Source organism: Chiloscyllium punctatum, chromosome 20, assembly GCF_047496795.1.
Source record: "Chiloscyllium punctatum isolate Juve2018m chromosome 20, sChiPun1.3, whole genome shotgun sequence".
In the NCBI taxonomy this organism is placed as follows: domain Eukaryota; kingdom Metazoa; phylum Chordata; class Chondrichthyes; order Orectolobiformes; family Hemiscylliidae; genus Chiloscyllium; species Chiloscyllium punctatum.
Window position 1 is genome coordinate 43864670 of NC_092758.1, and position 20365 is coordinate 43885034.

The following is a 20365-nucleotide window of genomic DNA, read 5'->3' on the forward strand; positions in this document are numbered from 1 at the left end:
AACCTAATCTGGTCTTATTTGCCACCACTTGGCCATATCCTTCTAAACCCTTCCTATTCAAATATCCATCCAGATGCCTTTTAAATATTGCAATTGTACCAGTTTCCACCACTTACTCTGGCAGCTCATTCTATACATGCACCAGCTTCTGCATGAAAAAGGTAGCCCCTGAGGTCCCTTTTAAATTTTTCCTCTCTCACCCTAAATCTATGCCCTCTAAGTTCTGGACTCCCCCACCCCAGGCAAAAGTCCTTATCTATTTACCCATCCATGCCCCTCATGATTTTATAAACCTCTATAAGGTCGCCCTGCAGCCTCTGATGCTCCAGGAAAACAGCCTCAGCCTAGTCAGACTCTCCCTACAGCTCAAATCCTCTAATCCTGGCAAAATCCTTGAAAATCATTTCTGAACCCTACCAAGTTTCACAACGTCCTTCCGATAGGAGGGAGACTAGAACTGCACACAATGTTCCAAAAAGTGGACTAACCAATGTCCTGTACAACTCCAACCCCTGTACTCAATACTCTGACCAATAAAGGAAAGCATACCAAATGCCCTCTTTTCTATCCTATTGACCTGCGACTCCACTTTCAAGGAACTACGCACCTGCACTCCGAGCAACACGCCCTAGGACCTTACTATTAAGTGCGTAAGTCCTGTCCTGATTTGCCTTTCCAAAGTGCAGCACCTCATATTTATCGAAATTAAACTGCATCTCTGATGTGACTTTTCTTCAGAACTTGTGAACTTCCTAAGCAATAATTTCTGACTCCAAACGTAAACCCTATCCTTCTACCCTCAGGAGCCACCAGAGGTCTGAGGAAGGGTCACTCGATCTGAAACGTTAACTCTGATTTCTCTGCACAGATGCTGCAAGACCTGCTGAGCTTTCCCAGCGATTTCTGCTTTTGTCACTGGCAGAACTGCTGAGTTTGCTTTCTTTTTTAAAAAAAAGTTCAGACTTCCAATATCGGAAGAACTTTTTTTTATTCGATAGAGTGAAATCGGAAACCTGTGTCCTTCAAACATATTAAAGGTGATAAGAATGAAAAGCTTCACAGATGATGGTCCACATTAAGCTCACTCACTGCTGCTGCTGCTCACCACCGGGATTTGGGGGAAAGGTGCGGCCTGCGCATGCGCTCACCCTCTAAAGATGGCAGCCCCCGTGGATCTGGAGTTGAAGAAGGTAGATGGGGTTTCTGGAGCTTCATGGTCGCGTGTTTCTATTCTGTTTTGATGACTGATCGCTGTCTTTAGCTTTCTTAGAGTGAAAGGCATATGTTGGGGCGGATTTTGTCATTGATTCGTTTTCGGTGGTTATTAAAAGTGTGTAGTTGGTGCAGGCCCGGCTGCGGTGAAGTCTTGCCCACCCTGTCGAGTTGAAAGTCTGCCATGTGTGTAATCCGTAGACAGCAATAACACCATTTCTGACTTTGTTTTTGGAGTGAGATGTTTCTAAGTGTCTAAGAGTACAATATTTTATCACTTCCCGCTTACTGTTGAAAAGCACGTTTTTCTTCATGTCAGATCTTACCTGTTGTCTAAATGATTATTGTTTATGTTTAATAGTTTAACATTTTGGAACTACACGCAACAGTAAATCAGTGTGAATGGTATCTGGAAGATAAATATCTATCGTTTTGTTTGGGTCTTTTCACGAGTTGTTTAACAGTTTGTGTAAATATTCAGTTTTTAATTCCTTAAAGTGTTTTGTAATATTGCTATTATGTGGAATAACAAGATAATTTTATATTTTTGTCTATTTATCTCATACTCATCATGATTCATTCAGAGAACTAATTCACTTTAAAATAAGCTATTCAATGATCTTGGTGCTTGGAGGATTATGCAACAATAATTTACTCAGCTGATTTATTTTTAAAAATACTATTTAGGATGAGGGTGACATCCAGAAGTCTATATTCACTGTTCATTCCTGGTTGCCTGAGAAAATGGTGGCTTTTGCCTTGCATTGCTGCAGTCAATGGTACATTTCCTGTCGTGTTATAGGGAGAATTCCAAGATATAACCATTAACAGTGATGCTTTATGTGCATTAGGATGATGTGTGACTTAGCAATATTGCTGCATTTTTTTGGCTCTTATGGTAGAGGTTATAGGTGTCAGACTGCTCTCAGTGTAATTATGATGGGATGCTGTTATGCAATCTGTAGATTGATCTTACTGAAGCTATGTAGATTGAGCAGGTGGATATGAACCCCAGTGGCTAGGGACCCATTTAGTGAACGGTAGTGCAGTATTGTGATTTAGTTTTGAGTATCGTAGATGTGTTATAATAAATGGTTTATAGAGTAAGCATAAAATTTGTGGGCACTGACTGGATTATATTGCAACTGCAATAATAATGTCTGACTTACAGCATCAAATGCATCAATTTTAATACAACCAACCATTGATGACAAAGTTAAATAAATAAACCTCTTTCAGCTTTTTCCCACATTCTGTGGGGTCACCATATTTTAGTGTTAACCAACCTATGGGATTTGACAATTGGTTTTACAGCTAGATGCCCTTCCTGCCACTCACCATCCTCATTCTGGGTCTTGGGAAACTTAGCATGGCTCACCAGGCAAACTCCTACATCTTACCCTCTGCCTTGAGCATATTGGAAGGATTAAACCTTGTTCTTTAAAACTGCATATATCTGACCATTGTTACAAGCCTTTAATCTTGGAAAACCAAGTAAAATGTTGGAAAGACTTAGCAGATCTGGCATTGTCTGTCTGTCTGTCTGTCTGTCTGTGTCACTCACTCACACAGACACACATACACTGAAACCAGTATTTTGAATTTCGATTGACTGTCCTTAATTTAGACATTAAACTGTTCAAGCTAATACATCCCCTTTTTAATTAATGTGCATTAAAACTCTAAATGTATATCTATGGCTCTTCTATTAATTGACATTGTCTCTTGAAAAATAAATACCTCTTCTTACTTTGGTTGTCAACTTTTGTATGTTTAATGTATTTTTAAATGATTAGTTTTACTTTCTTCTCACCACACCTCCTTCTGGAATTGTAGTTGCCTCTCCATGAATGGCATTGATGGTCATTGTATCAATAAGGTTATTTTACTGCGGGAGCATTATGTATTCCATTGAGCGATCTTCTGTAATTGTCTGGGATAGACCATTCCAAAGATTCGCCAAACTCTTAGCATTCATGTTTTTTTAAAACTCAGTGGCTTCCTCCTTTTTTTTTTGTTTGTTGTATCCCAGTCCTAGACTCCCCAACTAGGCAAATGCCTTACCTGCATGCACTCTGTTTATCTCTTTAAGCATTTTGTACCTTTGTTTTGAGATTGCTTCTCATTCTTCAAACCTTGAGAGAATACATTGCTAGATAATGATTCTGTAATTAACTGTACTGTTAATAAGTTATGTTAACTTTGACTTGTAAAATTAATTACAGTCATACTTTTAAAATTTATTCCTGTATTCTTTCAGGCTTTTGCCGAATTGCAGTCCAAGGTACTTGATACACAGCAGAAGGTGAAACTTGCAGATTTGCAGATTGAGCAATTAAATAGGACCAAGAAACATGCACATTTAACAGATGCAGAAATATCTACAATGCCAGAAGAAGCACGCATGTATGAGGGTGTCGGTAGAATGTAAGTAATAATTTTGTGATCTCCTAAAATGAAATTAACAATTGAAGTTTCAGCTATCTGCTACTTTTCTGCATCTTTCTAGAAGTTGGCTCCCCTTTATGTTCCTTGTTCTGTTTCTGAACCAAGAACCCAAGTTCATCTGTACTACTAAGAGGAGGATAGGGCTTGTGTGACAGGAATGGGGAAAATGAGAATGCCATTCTTGCATATCTTCTGAGGTAGAGCAGAATTTATGCAGTCTTCTTGATAATAGATATATTTAGGACAAACAGAAGAAAATTAAAATCTTATACTGTATAATATAATAGAATTAGTAAACATGACCATGAAGTTGTTGGTTGTTGCAACATCCCACTTGGTTCACTCATGCTTTTTGAGACAGCGATCTGCTGTTCTTATTCTATAGTTTATATGTTGCTAGTCTCACAACATTGTGTGCGACTATTGAACTGTCTTCTAAAGTGATCTAGAAAGCTAGTGAGTGATATCATATCGCCAGAAAAAGAAACAAATTGGATGCAGTGCTTTGTTGAGATGTGGGTGTTGATTCAAGGCACAGCAAAGACTTGGCCAACCCATTTCATCCTTCAGCGTTCTCCTCACTAACATATGTGGATTGGTGCCAAAGTTGCAAGAGTTGTCCACACACTAGTCAAGCTACAGCCTGTCATAATTATACTCATCTACAATTTTACATCTCAGGCTCCTTACGTTACCATCTCTGAATATATTTTTGTTCCACTGACAACACAGTTCCTTGGATGTTTGCAGGCCATTCAAAAGAAGAGAATAATCTTGAATTCTTATTGTTTACTCCAGAGCTAAAAAATCTTCCAAGGTTTTAGGTCCAATACGAGCAAGTAGACCTTTTTCAATACCACTTACTGTTGACAAATCAGCACGTGGAAGAAGCACGGACAGCTCTAGGTAGGGGAATCTGAAATGTCCAACAACAAGGCTGATTAATACTAAGTCCCAAAGGACTTAAACGTAAGAGGGGATTTTCAGTAGATCATGAAAACTGGAGCTTAAGGGGATAACCTAAGACCTTAACCTTTTTCTGTGGTCATGTTGTTAGGGGGTCACCCACAGTGCAATCTTTGTAGAGACCAAATACTGTGTGTGTCCTGCGAGCCTGGTCCATTGTGTAGCCATTAGCCCTATTCTAAATTGGTTTGATTAAGAACCGATCCAACAGCTCAAAGCTGGTAAGTCATTTGATGCTGTGGTCCAATTAAATCTGTATTGTACCACAAACTGTGACCTTTTGCTTTGGCATGACCATGACTCTTCTATCATCATCAAGCCAAATGACCAATCTTGTTTGAAGAGTGCAGATTTAGCATACCAAGAACAGGACCATACATTTCTGAATTAATGTACCAACCAGCTAACTACAGTGCATGGCTAATAAGAACAAAATCCACCTGCTAAAGACAGAGCTAATCGATCCCACAATTGACTATCCCGATCAAAGCTCTGCAATTCTATCGAAACCAGTTGTGAATTATGTCTTTTATTAAGCAACTAATGAGGAGATTAAAAACCACGAACATCCTATTTTAAATTGTGTGGAACCCAGCATGACAGTTGGAACTTGAAGCTATCTTCAGCTAATGGTACTGAATGGATGGTTGTTCTCAGCATGACAATCCTGAGGTTCCCATCACATTCCAGCCTTCAGCTAATTATATTCATTCTAATTGACATCAAGACACTGGACAGAGCAATTGTATGAACCTTGACAACATTCAGTTATAGTGTTGAAGGACTGTACTGTAGAAGTAGGCATAATCACTCTTATTGCCTGATAATGCATATTGTTGCCTAGGTAAGTCACATTCATAAAGACCGAGATTGACTTGACCAACGATCAGATTTGTCAATTTGCTCCCAGCTATCAACAGAGTGACAGAAGGAATTATTAACAATGCTATGAAATGCCACTTCGTCATACGTAACTTGTTATAAATTTACAATGAATTGATAGTCAGTTCGGTTTCGATGGGTACCACCAGTTTCAGACTTCATAAAAGCTGTGGCCTGTTCATTGGTATGGGCTGGATTACAGAGGTGATATTGAAGTAATTGCTTTTGATACCATGACTGCATTCAGCTACTGACTGTGCCACTAAAACTAAATTTAGATGGAATCATGGGAAAACTTTCCAGTGGCGATGTGAATAATACTCAGTGTAGCAGAAAGTTATGAGATAAAATGTCTTAAGTTCCCTTTTGTCTTTTGAGTTGTTGTCCGATCTGGTGTAGCACCAGGCGTTTGAATAGACTTTCTTGACTGAAAATGTTGGGGAGATAATTGGAATAAAACACAGTCACACCTGTAGTTCTGCATTGCTGTAAGTTTGTCTGTATGTATCATTTTGAAAGGAGAATCAGCTTGACTGCAATGTGGAATGCTCTTCAATTACCGTTACTTATGATCTGAGCTCATAAATGAAATATGGCCACGTTGGTGAGGTTCTCCACTCATGGGGGTTGGGGATAATGTTTCATTGGTAAAAATACTTCAAGCTGTTGAAATAATATCGGCTCAACCCTGAGATTAAGCACTATTTTAGTATGTGCTGGAGTGTGTTGCCCTGGAATGTACAAAATCATATCAATTACTTACTCAAACTTATTCAATTTGTTTTCACTGTGTGCTATGGCTAATGGGGATAGTTCATCGTGCCCCAGTTGTGTACAACGTGTTATGCTTGTACCAATCAATTTGGCGATAAGTGGTATTAAGATTATCTTTTTAACTAATGCAAAGGACGCAATATCTTGGCGATATTTCAATTTTCTGAAATATAAAAAGCATGAAAGAATTTGTTTTGATTTGTTCATGAGATCATTTATTGCTTATCCCTTGTTGCCATTGAAAAGCTGGGTAGTGATCTACCTCTACTCATACTGCCATAGAGAGGGAGTTACAGGATTTTCACCTAGCGACACAGAGAAGGAATGGCAATATATTTTCAAATCAGGATATTGAGCGGTTTGGAGAGGAACCTGCAGGTTGTGATGTTCCCAGCAATGTTTCTAGATGGTAATGGTCTTGGAAAATATTCTGTAAGGAGCCTTGGTGCTTTTCTGTGGTGTAACACTTTTTAGATAATGCAAGTTGTTTCTCCTGTGTGTTGGTGTTGAAGGGAATGAGAGTTTATGGATGTGATGACAATCAAGTGGATGCTTATGTCCTGGAGGTGTCAGGCTGCTGCTTATTGGAAGTGCACTGATCCAGAAGCAGGGAGTGTTCCATTGCACATTTGTAGGTGGCATACAGGCTTCTGAGCGTTAGGAGGTGAGTTATTTATTGAAGGTTTCCTAGCCTCTGATTTGCTTTGGAAGCCACATTATTTATATGGCCAGTCCAGATCGGTTTCTGGTCCAGAGTAGCCATTAAATGGCAAGGTATCATGGTTAGAGTCTCTCTTGTTGGAAATAGTCATTGCCTGGTAATTGTGTGGCGTGAATGTCACTTCTCACTTTTCAGCCCAAACCTGGATATTGTGTGGATTACTCTGCCAATAATCATGGACTGCTTCAGTGTCTTGAGGGGTTGCAAATGGTGCTGAACATTGTGGAATCATCAGTGAATATCCCCGCGTCTAAGTTTATGATGGAGGGACGATTATTGCTGAAGCAGCTGAAGATAGATTTGGGATTTGGAGACACTCTGACAAACGACTGCAGAGATATCTTGGAACTGAAGTATCTGATCACCAACAACCTCAACTATCAGAGTTTTCCTCTGATTCCTATTGACATCAATTTTTGTGGGGTTCCTTGATATATTTGAACAAATGTGATCTTGATGTCGAGGGCAGTCACTGTCAACTTACCTCTGGAATTCAGCTATGTTTTTTTTTGGCCATGTTTGAATTAAGGCTGTCATAAGGTCAGGAACTGAATAGGAATGGCAGAACCCCACTCTGTCAGTGAGCAGGTTATTGCTCAGCAAGTACTGTTTGGTAGCACTATTGATGACATCCTCTGTCACTTTACTGATGATCAAAAGTAGACTACAAGCAGTAACTAGCTTGCATTAATTTATCCTGCTTTTTGTGCACAGCATACCTGTGCAATTTTCCATATCTGAAATGGTTAAATGCTAGTGTTCTAGATGTCCTGCAGCAGCTTGGCTAGAGGTCCGGCAAGCTTTGGAGCACAGCTATACATGGAATGGTGATGTTCTGAACCTCTGGAGGAGGCAAAGATCAATCGTCCACTTGGCACTTTTAGCTGACTCTTGTTGCAAATGCTTCAGCCTAATTTTTTTTGCACTAATGAACTGGGCTCCCTCAATATTGAAAATAGGGTTACCTGTGAATCCTCCTCCTCCAGTGACTTGTTTAATTGTTCACCACCATTCACACAATAGATGTGGCAGAAGTGCAGAGCAAGACCTGACAAGTTGGTTGAGGAACTGCTAAGCTTCGTATGTTACTTGCTGCTTATGCTGTTTGTCATTGCAAGTTCTCAGGTTGACATCTCATTGCGTGATGCTGCTCTTGACACGCCCTCCTGTATTCTTCACTGAAACAGACTTGATTCCCTGGCTTGATGGTTAGGGTAAAGTGGGCCAGGCTAAGACTTTGCAGATTGAGTGCGATTTTGCTGCTGCTGATGGCCCACTGTGCCTTTTCGATGTTCAGCCTTGAGTTGCCAGGTCTGTTCAAGGTCTATCCTATTTAACATTGTGATGATGCCACGTAATGTGATGGAGGGTGTTCTCAATGTGAGGATGGGATTTTGTCTTCAGAAGCACTATATGGTGGTCACTCTCCCCAATACTGCAATGGATGCATGTGTTGCTCGCAAATTGGTGAGGATATTGTCAAATATGTTTTTCCTTCTTGATGGTTCCCTCACAACCTGAAGACCAAGTCTAGCAGTTATGTCCTTTAGGACTTGACAAATTCAGTTGGTAGAGTTGCTGGTGAGCCACTCTAGGTGATGGACATTTGAAGTCCCCCATCCAGAGTATATTATGTGCCCTTGCCACCCTTCCTCCAAATGTTGTTCAACACTTATACATCAGCCAAACAAGAAGTTTCCTTGCTAATGTTTGACTTGGTGCCCAAATACTCCATAGTAGACAAACAGCTTGTAGACCTACAGCACCTGGAATGCAGTAGTTCAAGAAGGCAACTCATCAGCAACTTCTCAAATGTAGCTAGGAACAGGCAATAAATGTTAGCCAGCCAGCAAATCCCATATCCCCCCCCCAAAAATTTAAGTTGAGTTGAATGTTTCCCTCTGATAGCTTTTCCAGATAGCTTTAGTGTCTACCATTGAAAAGCTATTTTAATAAGACATCTTGTATGTGAAACTTACTGTGTGCTAGACTGTTCTATCAATATAGAATTTGGGTTGACATTGGGACTAAAGTTCTGAATGTTTCTGCTATCTGATCTCAGTAAGAGGAGAGGTGAGATGAGCTTTTGGGGAGTTTTAGTACTACGACCCAAATGACAAAGCAGCTCAGTTTGATGCTCGGTGACAATTATGTTATTTACAAGTTTTGGTAAAATAGGATATTAGGATGAAATGTTTCTTTGAGCTTGGTGGTGATGCCATTTTTTGAAATTATAGAGGAGATTCTGTATGTAATTCTCCATACCTTGGCTGGTCAAATGTTTGATGCTAACACTCAATTTACAACACTTAAATTCTCTCAGTGCCTATCTATATCAGCCCGTATCTTGATTTCAGACAGAAAAAACTGAAGGCTTTTCAGTTTCTAACTAAAAAGGTCTGTTTGAAATACTAAAACATTATGATAAACTCTTAATTGGTCTCAGTTGAGTACATTGTACTTGGTCTAGTGAATATTTTCTTAATGTTTAATGAATTTTTTTAGGAAATGGGTAACAGTTCCTTTCTTTAAACTCAACTGAGAATTAAGAAGACTCATAGCAGCATAGTTATTGTCTTCTTTTCCAACATTATCAAAGCATTGTATCCCGTATTGATAATTTACATATATTTAGCACACAAACAGTGGGAATGCAGAATATTGTCTGTTCAACTAAATGTGATAGAGGCTTCCTCCTAATAGTTTTAGTTCCTGTTTAAAGAATGAGCATGCTGGAAATAAGGATGTGATATTTTGTCTCCATAAATAGTGACGACTAAACCCAGCATAAATAACAAAAGTGTTCTCAGGAAAAGCCAACTTTTGTAACTGATTTAAGCTGCTGGCTGTTTGTTTAGTCCCATGTGATTATAGGGAGGATATACTGCTAGACCCTGCCTTATGCCTTATGTCTTATGAAAATTAACAAATTAAAATGTTCTTTGACATTTCTAAATGTTTGTTAAATTTATTCTAATTTAGTGTGAAGGACTAGCTTGCATATATTTTATAGTATAATTACTTTTGTTAAATGGAATTACAAATAACATAATTCGAAATTGTTTGAAAAATAAAGTAACATAACAAAAGCCAAACTACTTGGATGATTGTCTCTGATTCTCTTACTATGTTGCCTTTTTACATGATTCATGCAGCTTCTAGAAAGCAACTTTCTTCACTACACTTCAAAAAGTACTTAAATGACTGAAAAGTGGTAAATAGTGACAAGTCTTTGTTTTTGTGGCTGATCTCTGCAATGACTGCATGTGTTACAGATTTACAGTTGTCAGATCAATTCACATTGAAGCATATTTCCTTTTTAAAAAGGAACATTTTGATGGATGTTCAATTAGACTGTGAAAGAAAGAAACTGGCGGAGGAAAAGTGTGCAGAAGTGTCATCCGTCCTTACTGGTTTATCACTATTGAGTTGATTGGGTCATCTCCAGAGAAACACTCTCCTCATTAATAGAAATGGGTGTTAAAAGTGTGGGGAGAAAATAGGGAGTTAATGAAAGCAGCAGAACATGCAGCGGGATATAGGGTTGCAACAAATGTTACGAAACATAATATGAAGTTGATGTACTTGTCTTCTTCCTTGGCTGTACTCCAATTGCGAATATTCTATTCAGAGAGGTGGTTACATCATTTTAACTAAACTAAGAAAATGATGCTTCATTGCATTCATCTGTATCGACATACAGTGGCTGTATTTGAGGATTGTAGGGTGGGAAGTAGCAAAAGGTGGACAGGACTTTAATTTATTGAGTGATAGTGTTCAATTACAATTACAGAGGCAATTACCATATTATATGAAAATTTTAGCACACATTTTTCAGTTCATAAATATACCATAAGCAGTGAAATGCATATACTCTAAGTCAAATAAAATGCATATTGAATTTTAAATTAAATGGCCAACAAAATAATTCAACTTCTTTCAGTGGCTTCATTTTTAATACTAGCTATATGTACTGAAAAACATTTTAGATTACTTAATGCAGTGATCTAATTGAGCAAGCAATTTATTTTGATGTAGCTTTATAAATTGAACGGTCAATAAGACCACCCAATATTCTGGATATTCAAAACTCCAAACTGGAGTTGATCTATCAACCTGAGAGCATATAAATATCAAGTGAGGTTGCAAAAGAAAACGTTCAATTTGAGTTCCTTAAAGTAATGGGGAATAAAAAGCTCAAAAATACTTAAGGTATCCTAATAGGTAATCAATTTGTGAGATTCATTTTAAGTCACACAAACTGAAAGATTCCAGGTTTGATAACTGGTCTGTATTGATTGAATGTTCTTATAAAATGGTATGATAATATAATCATTGTCACTGACCCGAGAAGAGAAAGAAGATTGCATCCCTAATTCAGGGACATTGATTGTGACGTTGGTGTCTGAACTATTGTCCTCTCTGAAGTAGCAGTAGTTCCTTAAATAGATTTTATTTTGTAGGTTTCAGTCTGACCTGTATTGTAATAACAGATTAGAGACATAATTGTTAATTGTTATCAAAAAATTAAACTGTTGAAAGCACAAATGAGGTGCTCTGATGTTTCAAATTAGCCTAGTGTGAAATGTTTTTGTCACAGCTCATCTGTTTGTAATTCAAAAATCAGGATCTACAGGTAATGACAATCTGACTAAAGTGTTGAATACACTCAACAGATCGGGCAGCATGGAGTCATAAAGATGTACAGCACAGAAAATGTGTCTATGCCAACCAGATATCCTAATCTAGTCTATACAGTCAGCTTTAGTTTTGGGTAGATTTACTTTTGTTACAAACATTGAATAACTACCTTCCTGTTTCCATAGGTGTTCCACTGTTTTTGGTTTACATGATTTGTTTATAAATTGTGGTGCAGTGGTAGTGTCCCTTCATCTGAATCAGCAGGTCTGATTTCGAGTCCCACAGTTTCCAGAAGTGTATACTAACAATATCTCTGAACAGGTTGTTTAAAAAATGTCTCCCATAAGTTGTCTTGGCAACAATTAAGTATACAGTCCTCAATTAACCATTATCTGTTTGATAGTGTCATGCTCAGTACGTACTCCTTTTGTGTTGTGAAGCTGTCTTTGAGGCCTCTTTCAGCTGTGATTAAATACAGGAAGTTGTTGACCAGTGCTTCAGTTTAGTGCAGGACACTGTGACAACAAAAACTCTGAATGTGAAGGCTTGAACTTGAGTGAAATGTCAGTTAAAAGAATAAGAATCTCACTTTTACTAATTGTCATTTTGATATGTTTAAAAAAAAACTTATGTACCAATCAGAATTATCGCTAATTTTATCTGTTGATTTACCTGCGGTATAAATTTGGTTTTCCTGTGTAGTGTTTTCCTGTTTCTTGGAGAAACCATTGACAGTATATTCACTGTGTGTATATTTATTGCTTAGTGTTTTCAGTGCTGTAAAGGTTAGAGTGTGTGGAAAGTTTCAGTATAGTACACATATAAGGTTAATTTTCTGTTGCAAGGGGTCAAGATCACTTTTTTTGAAAGTAGCCTTTTGCATTGAGTAAAGTGTTCACAGCTCAAATTACAACAATCAAATTCAGGTTTTTTTATTTATGACTGAAACAGGTATAACTTACTCGAAATGGTGAAGTCTATATTCTTGTATATCCTTTGTTTGTGGTGTTATATCTTTATTAACTCCATAGTATTGATATATCTTGGCATTACTACATAAAAGGGAGTTGTGCAGCTTTAAGATAACTCAGAAATATTATCAGATTAGTCCCTGCCTGAAAATAGTTGGTCTGCTCCCTTTAGATTGAAGCTGAAAATGCATAAATTAGAAAAATGTTATCATTTTATGAAGCTATATTGACCATGCCTTATGTTTTTTGGAAAGTGGCTTATCATTTTAGACACAGACTATTTACCAAACCTGCTAACAATTTGTTGGTGCTACTGAGAAACCACTGAAAGATAGTTTTGTATCTTGTTCTGCTGTTGGTTAGTAAGCCAAATTTGTCCTCCTTTTGTAGATAAAAGATGAACTTTCAACATTACGCGATTAATGTAAAATAGTTCACACAAGGGGAGGGAAATTTGATTTTGGTTAACTTGGGTACTTTTATTTACTCTCATTTTAAAATTTCTTCTATTTACCCGGTCTCCAAACCGCTCATCACTGTGGTCAAACAAACAGGCAAATAAGTTACTCTCAGACTGCAACTTGTGTTGATTTTGGCCTTGTACCAGTAAACACATAACACAGCATGATGAGTATTTTTTCTTTATTTTTCCACTTTCCTTTCTGAAAAGGCTAAGTGCTTATTGCTTAGAAAGTAAAACCTACAACTATGTTCATCAGATATGTTTTAACTCCAAAATGCAGCTTTTCTTTAGAGTTGATTTTATAAGACATAAGAGGCTGAATGACCTAATTCTGCTATCGAGTCTGCTCCGCCATTCAATCGTGGCTGATAAGTTTCTCAATCCTGTACTCCTGCTTTTTTCCTCTGTAACTTTTGATCCCCTTGATACCCAAGAACCTATTTGACTCTATCTTAAATATACTTTCAGCCTTCTGTGAACACAAATTCCATAGATTCACCACTTTCTGGCTGAAGAAGTTTCTCCTTACCTTTTGTTCTAAACGTTATTCCCTTTACTCTTAAGGCTGTGCCCTTGGCTGCTCGTCTCTCCAGCCAATGGAAACATTTTCCCAACATCTACTCTCTCTCTCCAGGCCATTCAATGTTCTGTATATTTCAGTTCCTACCTGTGCTGCCTCACAGAGCCAGAGACCTGGGTTCAATTCCTGCCTCAGGCGACTGACTGTGTGGAGTTTGCACGTTCTCCCCGTGTCTGCGTGGGTTTCCTCCGGGTGCTCTGGTTTCCTCCCACAGTCCAAAAATGTGCAGGTCAGGTGAATTGGCCATGCTAAATTGTCCGTAGTGTTAGGTAAGGGGTAGATGTAGGGGTATGGGTGGGTTGCGCTTCGGCGGGGCGGTGTGGACTTGTTGGGCTGAAGGGCCTGTTTCCACACTGTAATGTAATCTAATCTAATCTAATCTACCCCGCACCCCCCACCTCATCCTTTTAAACTCAAAGAGTATAAACCCAGAGTCCTCAAATGTTCCTCATACCTCATGCTTTTCATTCCTGGAACCATTCTCATGAACCTCATCTGAACGCGCTCCAGGGCCAGAACGTGGTTCCTGAGATATGGGGCCCAAAACTGCACACACCGCTCCATATGTGGTCTGACCAGAGCCGTTCTAGAACCTCCGAGGTACATCCCTGCTTCTATATTCAAGTTCTCTCAAAATAAGTGCCATCATTGCATTTGTCTTTCTAACAACTGACTCAACCTGCAAGTTTACCTTGAGAGAATCCTGGACTAAAACTCCCAAGTCTCTTTGCACTTCAGACTTCTGAATTTTCTCCCCATGTAGAAAATAATCCATGCACCTCTTCTTCCTACCAAAGTTCGTGACATCACAGTTTCCCGCGTTGTAATTCCATCTCACTTCCTTGCCCACTCTTCTAACCTGTCCAAATCCAGCCTCCCTGCTTCCTCAATGCTACCAGTCCTTCTATCTATCTTGGTATCATCTGCAAATGTAGTCAGAATGTCGTCTGTTCCTTCATCTAGATTGTTTAATATTAATGTTGGGCCATAACCTGCTGTTATGTGATTTTCAACTTTGTACACCCCAGACCAACACCAGCACCCCCACATCATTAATGTATAAAGTGAAAAGTTGTGGTCCCAACAAGTGAGCCTTTTGGAACACCATTTGTTACTGGCTGTCATCTTGAGAAGGACACTTTTATCCCAGCTGTCTGCTTTCTGCCAAACAGCCAAGTTTCTATCCATGCTAGCACCTTGCCTCTTACACTATGGGCCCATATCTTACTCAGTAGCCTCCTGTGCAGCACCATGTCAAAGGCCTCTTGAAGTCCAGGTAGATAACTTCCATTGGCTCTCCCTCGTCTAACCTGCTTATCACTTGCTCAAAGAGTTTATATCATTACTTTTTATTGTTTTCTTTGCTTGCACCATCTTCCAACTAAGAATATGAGTGATTACCTCTATTTTCTGCCTTTGCTAGGTTTCAGCCCTTCAAGATTTTTTCCCCTTGTCTTGCTATGGGGACTGGTCTATGGGCTGTGTATATATTTTCCCTTGTGGACATTCAGAGCGTGAGGATTTGGTGATTGCTGGTTTTCAAAAGCTTGCTCAAGTGTAGTCTTGCAGCGCTGTACTAATAGTTGTACAGATTTTATGTTCAATTTTCCAAAACTAAGAATATTTGCTGTTAACTTTGTATTTTTTTCCCTTTTCCGCGAATTGAAAGTTGCAACAGTGTAAGTTAGGAATTCTCCAGTAGGATTCATTGAAGAAATTGTCTAAGCAGTTTTAAGGTCTACCCACCTTGACATGAAAAAAAATGAACGTGAAATTTTTATCAAAATCAACGTGATTACTGGTGAATGTTTGCTTTTGCTCTTCCTCTTCATTTTTCTCACATACAAGTGCTTGTGGCCTGGCCAGGACAGACTGCAGGTTTGGTTTGCGGTACAGCCTTTTGATTGCCAATACTTCTCTGCCTGCTCTTTCAACTTTCTAGCATGGATTGGAAGATTTGATCTATATTTGGAGCTGGCAGAGACTCATGGAGCAATGAACCTTGTGAGAGGAGGAAGCCATTAATGTCACTTAACTGGTGAAATGAAACTTCTAGTGATTTCCCAAGAATAGAGGATTCCAAGCGCATTTCTCGTTACAGGGTCTGGAGGAGCATTTGGCTGACAACTTCATCCCATTGGTCATACTGGTGGCCTAGGTCAATGGTGAATCTCCATACTCAATGGTGTCTCTTTCCTTGGGAATCCCACTTCTGTTGACCAGGAGCCTGGGGCAGCTGGTGATGTGTCAAGCCAGAGTCCTCTGCCACGATGGTTAACAATGCAGTAAATAGCAATTTTCATACTTCATAAGAATCTAACCATAGAGGTAGCAAATCACATTCATAAATCTGATATTCTATGAACAAACCGTATAAATGGGTGCATGATTCCAACAACATCTAGGGATATTGTGTTGATTTCAAATATTCTCAGTTTGTACCACGGTTCCCAGCATCACAGATGCCAGTGTTCAGCCAATTTGATTCACTACATGTGATATCAAGAAAAGGGTGGAGGTACTGCAAAGACCATGGGCCCATACCCTTAGCCAAAGTCTTCCTGTGGCATCTACCCAATAATGTGAAAAATTGGCCAGCTGTGTCTTGTTCACACATAACTGAACAAATTAAACCCAGCCAATTATTATCCCATCAGTCTGCCTTCGATTATCAGTAATGTGATAGAAGGCGACATAAACAGAATAGAGGATTCCAAGCTGCACTTGGCGTTACAGGGTCTAGAGGAGCATTTGGTTGACAACTTCATCCCATTGATCTAGTACACCAGTATGAGTAATGGTGAATCTCCATATTCAAAGGTGTCAAGCAGCCCTCCCTTCACAATAACTTGCTTACTGATGTCCAGTTTGGGTTTTACAAAGGCTGCTCAACTCCTGACCTGATTACAGCCTTGATTCAAACATGTACATAAGAGATAAATTCCAAACATGTGGTGAGAGTCACCGCCCTTGACATCAAGGCTGTATTTGACCGAATATGGCATCAAGGAGCCCAAGCATAACTGTAGTCACTGGGAATTGAGGAAAACGTTTCGTGGTTGGAAAGTTGGCACAAAGGAAAATGTTGGCGATCACACATCGCGTTTCTAGGATACCTCTGCTGGGGTTCGTAGGACATCTAGGCCAAACTGTCATCAGCTGCTTTATCAATGAAGTTCCCTTATCATAAGCTCTGAAGTGGAAATGTTTGCTGATGATTACACAATTTTAAAATGTGTTGCTGGAAAAGCGCAGCAGGTCAGGCAGCATCAAAAGAGAAGGAGAATCGACGTTTTGGGCATAAGCCCTTCTTCAGGAATGAGGAGGGTGTGCCAAGCAGGTTAAGATAAAAAGTAAGGAGGAGGGACTTGGAGGAGGGGCATTGGGAATGAGATAGGTGGAAGGAGGTTGAGGTGAGGGTGATATGCTGGAGAGGGGGTGGGGGTGGAGAGGTTGGGAAGAAGATTGCAGGTCAAGAAGGCGGTGCTGAGTCTGAGGGTTGGGACTGAGAAAAGGTGGCGGGAGGGGAAATGAGGAAGCTGGAGAAATCTGCATTCAACATTACACAATGTTCATACTGTTTGCAATGAATCAGATATTGACACAGTCCATGTCAAAATGTGGCAAGACTTGGGGACATTATCCAGGCATAGGTTGCAAGTAACATTTTGTGCCACAAGAATATTGGAACAATGAATTTCTATGAGAGAGAGTCTAGGCATTGTCCCTTGCCACTTAGCGACATTCCCATTGCTGAATCCCTGACAATTGACATCCTGGTATTTACTGTTGGCTGGAAAGTGAACTGGACTAGCATGTAAATACAGTAGAGTCACAGAGATGTACAGCATGGAAACAGACCCTTCGGTCCAACCCGTCCATGCCGAGCAGATATCCCAACCCAATCTAGACCCATCTGCCAGCACCCGGCCCATATCCCTCCCAACACTTCCTTTTCATATACCCATGCAAATGCCTCCTTAAATGTTGCAATTGTACCAGCCTCCACCACTTCCTCTGACAGCTCATTCCATACACATACCACCCTCTGTGTGAAAAAGTTGCCCCTTAGGGGAAAGATATAAAAGAGACCTCTCACCCTAAATCTATGCCCTCTAATTCTGGACTCCCTGACCCCAGGGAAAAGACTTTGTCTGTTTATCCGATTTATGCCCCTCATAATTTTGTAAGTTTCTATAAGGTAACCCCTCAACCTCCTCTCCAGGGAAAACAGCCTCAGCCTGTTCAGCCTCTCCCCATAGCTCAAATCTTCCAACCCTGGCAACATCCTTGTAAATCTTTTCTGAACCCTTTCAAGTTTCACAACATCTTTCCGACAGGAAGGAGACCAGAATTGCACGCAATATTCCAACAGTGGCCTAACCAATGTCCTGTACAGCCGCAACATGACTTCCCAACTCCTGTACTCAATACTCTGACCAATAAAGGAAAGCATACCAAACGCCTTCTTCACTATCCTATCTTCCTGCGACTCCACTTTCAAGGAGCTATAAACCTGCCTCCAGGGTCTCTTTGTTCAGCAACACTGTCTAGGACCTTAGCAGGACTTATACACTTAATGGTAAGATTTGCTTTCCCAAAATGCAGCACCTCTCATTTATCTGAATTAAATTCCATCTGCCACTTCTCTGCCCATTGGCCCATCTAATCAAGATCCTGTTTTAATCTGAGGTAACCTTCTTCGCTGTCCACTACACCTCCAAATTAACCACTATACCTCTTATGCTCACATCCAAATCATTTATCATATTATAGTAGTGCACCCAGCACCGATCCTTGTGGCACTTCACTGGTCACAGGCCTCCATTCTGAAAAACAACTCTCCAGCACTATCCTCTGTCTTCTACCTTTTGAGCCAGTTCTGTATCCAAATGGCTAGTTGTCCCTGTGTTCTGTGAGATCTGACCTTGCTAACCAGTCTCCCATGGGGAACCTTGTTGAATGCCTTACTGAAATCCATATAGAACGCATCTACCGCTCTTCCCTCATCAATCCTCTTTGTTACTTCCTTCAAAAAACTCAGTCAAGTTTGTGAGACATGATTTCCCACACACAAAGCCAAGTTGACTGTCCCTAATCAGTCCTTGTCTTTCCAAATACATGTACATCCTGTCCCTCAGGATTCCCTCCAACTACTTGTCCACCACCGACGTCAGGCTCACTGGTCTATAGTTCCCTGGCTTGTCCTTACCACCCTTCTTAAACAGCAGCACCACGTTAGCCGACCTCCAGTCTTCCGGCACCTCACCTCATCAATGATACAAATATCTCAGCAAGAGGCCCAGCAATCACTTCTCTGACTTCCTACAGAATTCTAGGGTACACCTGATCAGGTTCTGGGGATTTATCCACTTTTATGCATTGCAAGATATTCAGCACTTCCTCCTCTGTAATATGGACATTTTGCAAAGTGTCACTATCTATTTCCCTACAATTTCCATATTCTTTTCCACAGTAAATACTGATGCAAAATACTCATTTAGTATCTCTCCCATTTTCTGCGGCTCCACACAAAGGCTGCCTTGCTGATTTTTGAGGGGCCCTATAACCTAGTTACAGTAGCTACAAAAGCTCTTGGGGGCTAGGAATCCTCTTCTCCTGAATCTGTAAGCCGTTATATCATTTAAAGATACCAGTCAAGAATCTGATGGAATACTTGCCTGAATGAGTGCAGCTCCAACAATATTAAACAACCTTGACACTATCCTGGACAGCCCAGCCCACTTGGTAAACACCACATCAATAAAGCACTACTGGTGTTTGCTAGCATCAGTGTGAACCATCTACAAGATGCACAGCTTAACGTCATCAAGGTTCCTTAGCACCTTATAAGCCCATGACCACTAGCATCTCTAAAGGCAAAGGCACCAGACACATGGCAACAGCACCACCTGCAAGTTCTTGTCCATGCCACTCACTATCTTGACTTGGAAAGACATTGCTGTTCCTTCAGGGTCATTGGGTCAAAACCCTGGAACTCCTTCCCAACAACATTGTGGTTCTACCTACAGCACATGGACTGCAGTGATTCAAGAAGGCAGTTTGCTTTCTTCCTGGCAGTAGACAAACAGGAGGCTGGGAGAACACCACAAGCCAGGCAGCATCAGAGGGCTATGGGATACCTATTGAATAGCTTTCTCGATGTGAAAGAACCTTCAAGACTTCATAAGAGCAGGCAAATCTTGGGGCAGTAAGAAGTAGGACTGAGATGATCACAAATCTTTATTCTTTATACTGTTAAATCAGTAGTGCTTCCATGATTAATTATGTATGCACACAGCTTTTTGTTTTGTTTAAAAAATGTGATAACAGGTGGCATAGTTCTGTGAGTTCAGATTTCACTTTAAATGTTAATAATCCCCAACAGGATCATCATAATAATCTTTGACTATTCCAAACAAATTCTCTGAATTACAGAATGTCTTAATGAAGATAATATTGTAGATATAGATTTTAAAGACATTTTTAAAAAAGACGTTTGATAAAACTGATTTTTGAAAAGAGAAGCACGGGATTAAAAGGATGATAACTTGAGTGTGTAATTTACTGAGGATTCAGAGATAGAGAGCAGTGATTGTCAAGGCTTTTCTGACTGGGGAGAAGGATGTTATGGAGCAGCCCAGGACACACAATTGGGACCAAAGTGAAATTCAGAAAGTACTAAAAATATTCAGCAGATCAAGTAA

General features: G+C 39.8%; 1 protein-coding gene across 1 annotated transcript in view; it reads left to right on the top strand.

Moving 5' to 3' along the window:
* Nucleotides 1-1102: 1102 nt before the first annotated feature.
* Nucleotides 1103-20365, top strand: part of pfdn1 (prefoldin subunit 1) — a 91915-nt gene continuing 72652 nt past the window's right edge. Inside the window, exons 1-2 of the mRNA XM_072590823.1 lie at nucleotides 1103-1190; nucleotides 3473-3639. Coding sequence (XP_072446924.1) covers nucleotides 1158-1190; nucleotides 3473-3639 — 200 coding nt within the window. The 5' untranslated portion in view covers nucleotides 1103-1157. The remainder of the gene's footprint in view (nucleotides 1191-3472; nucleotides 3640-20365) is intronic.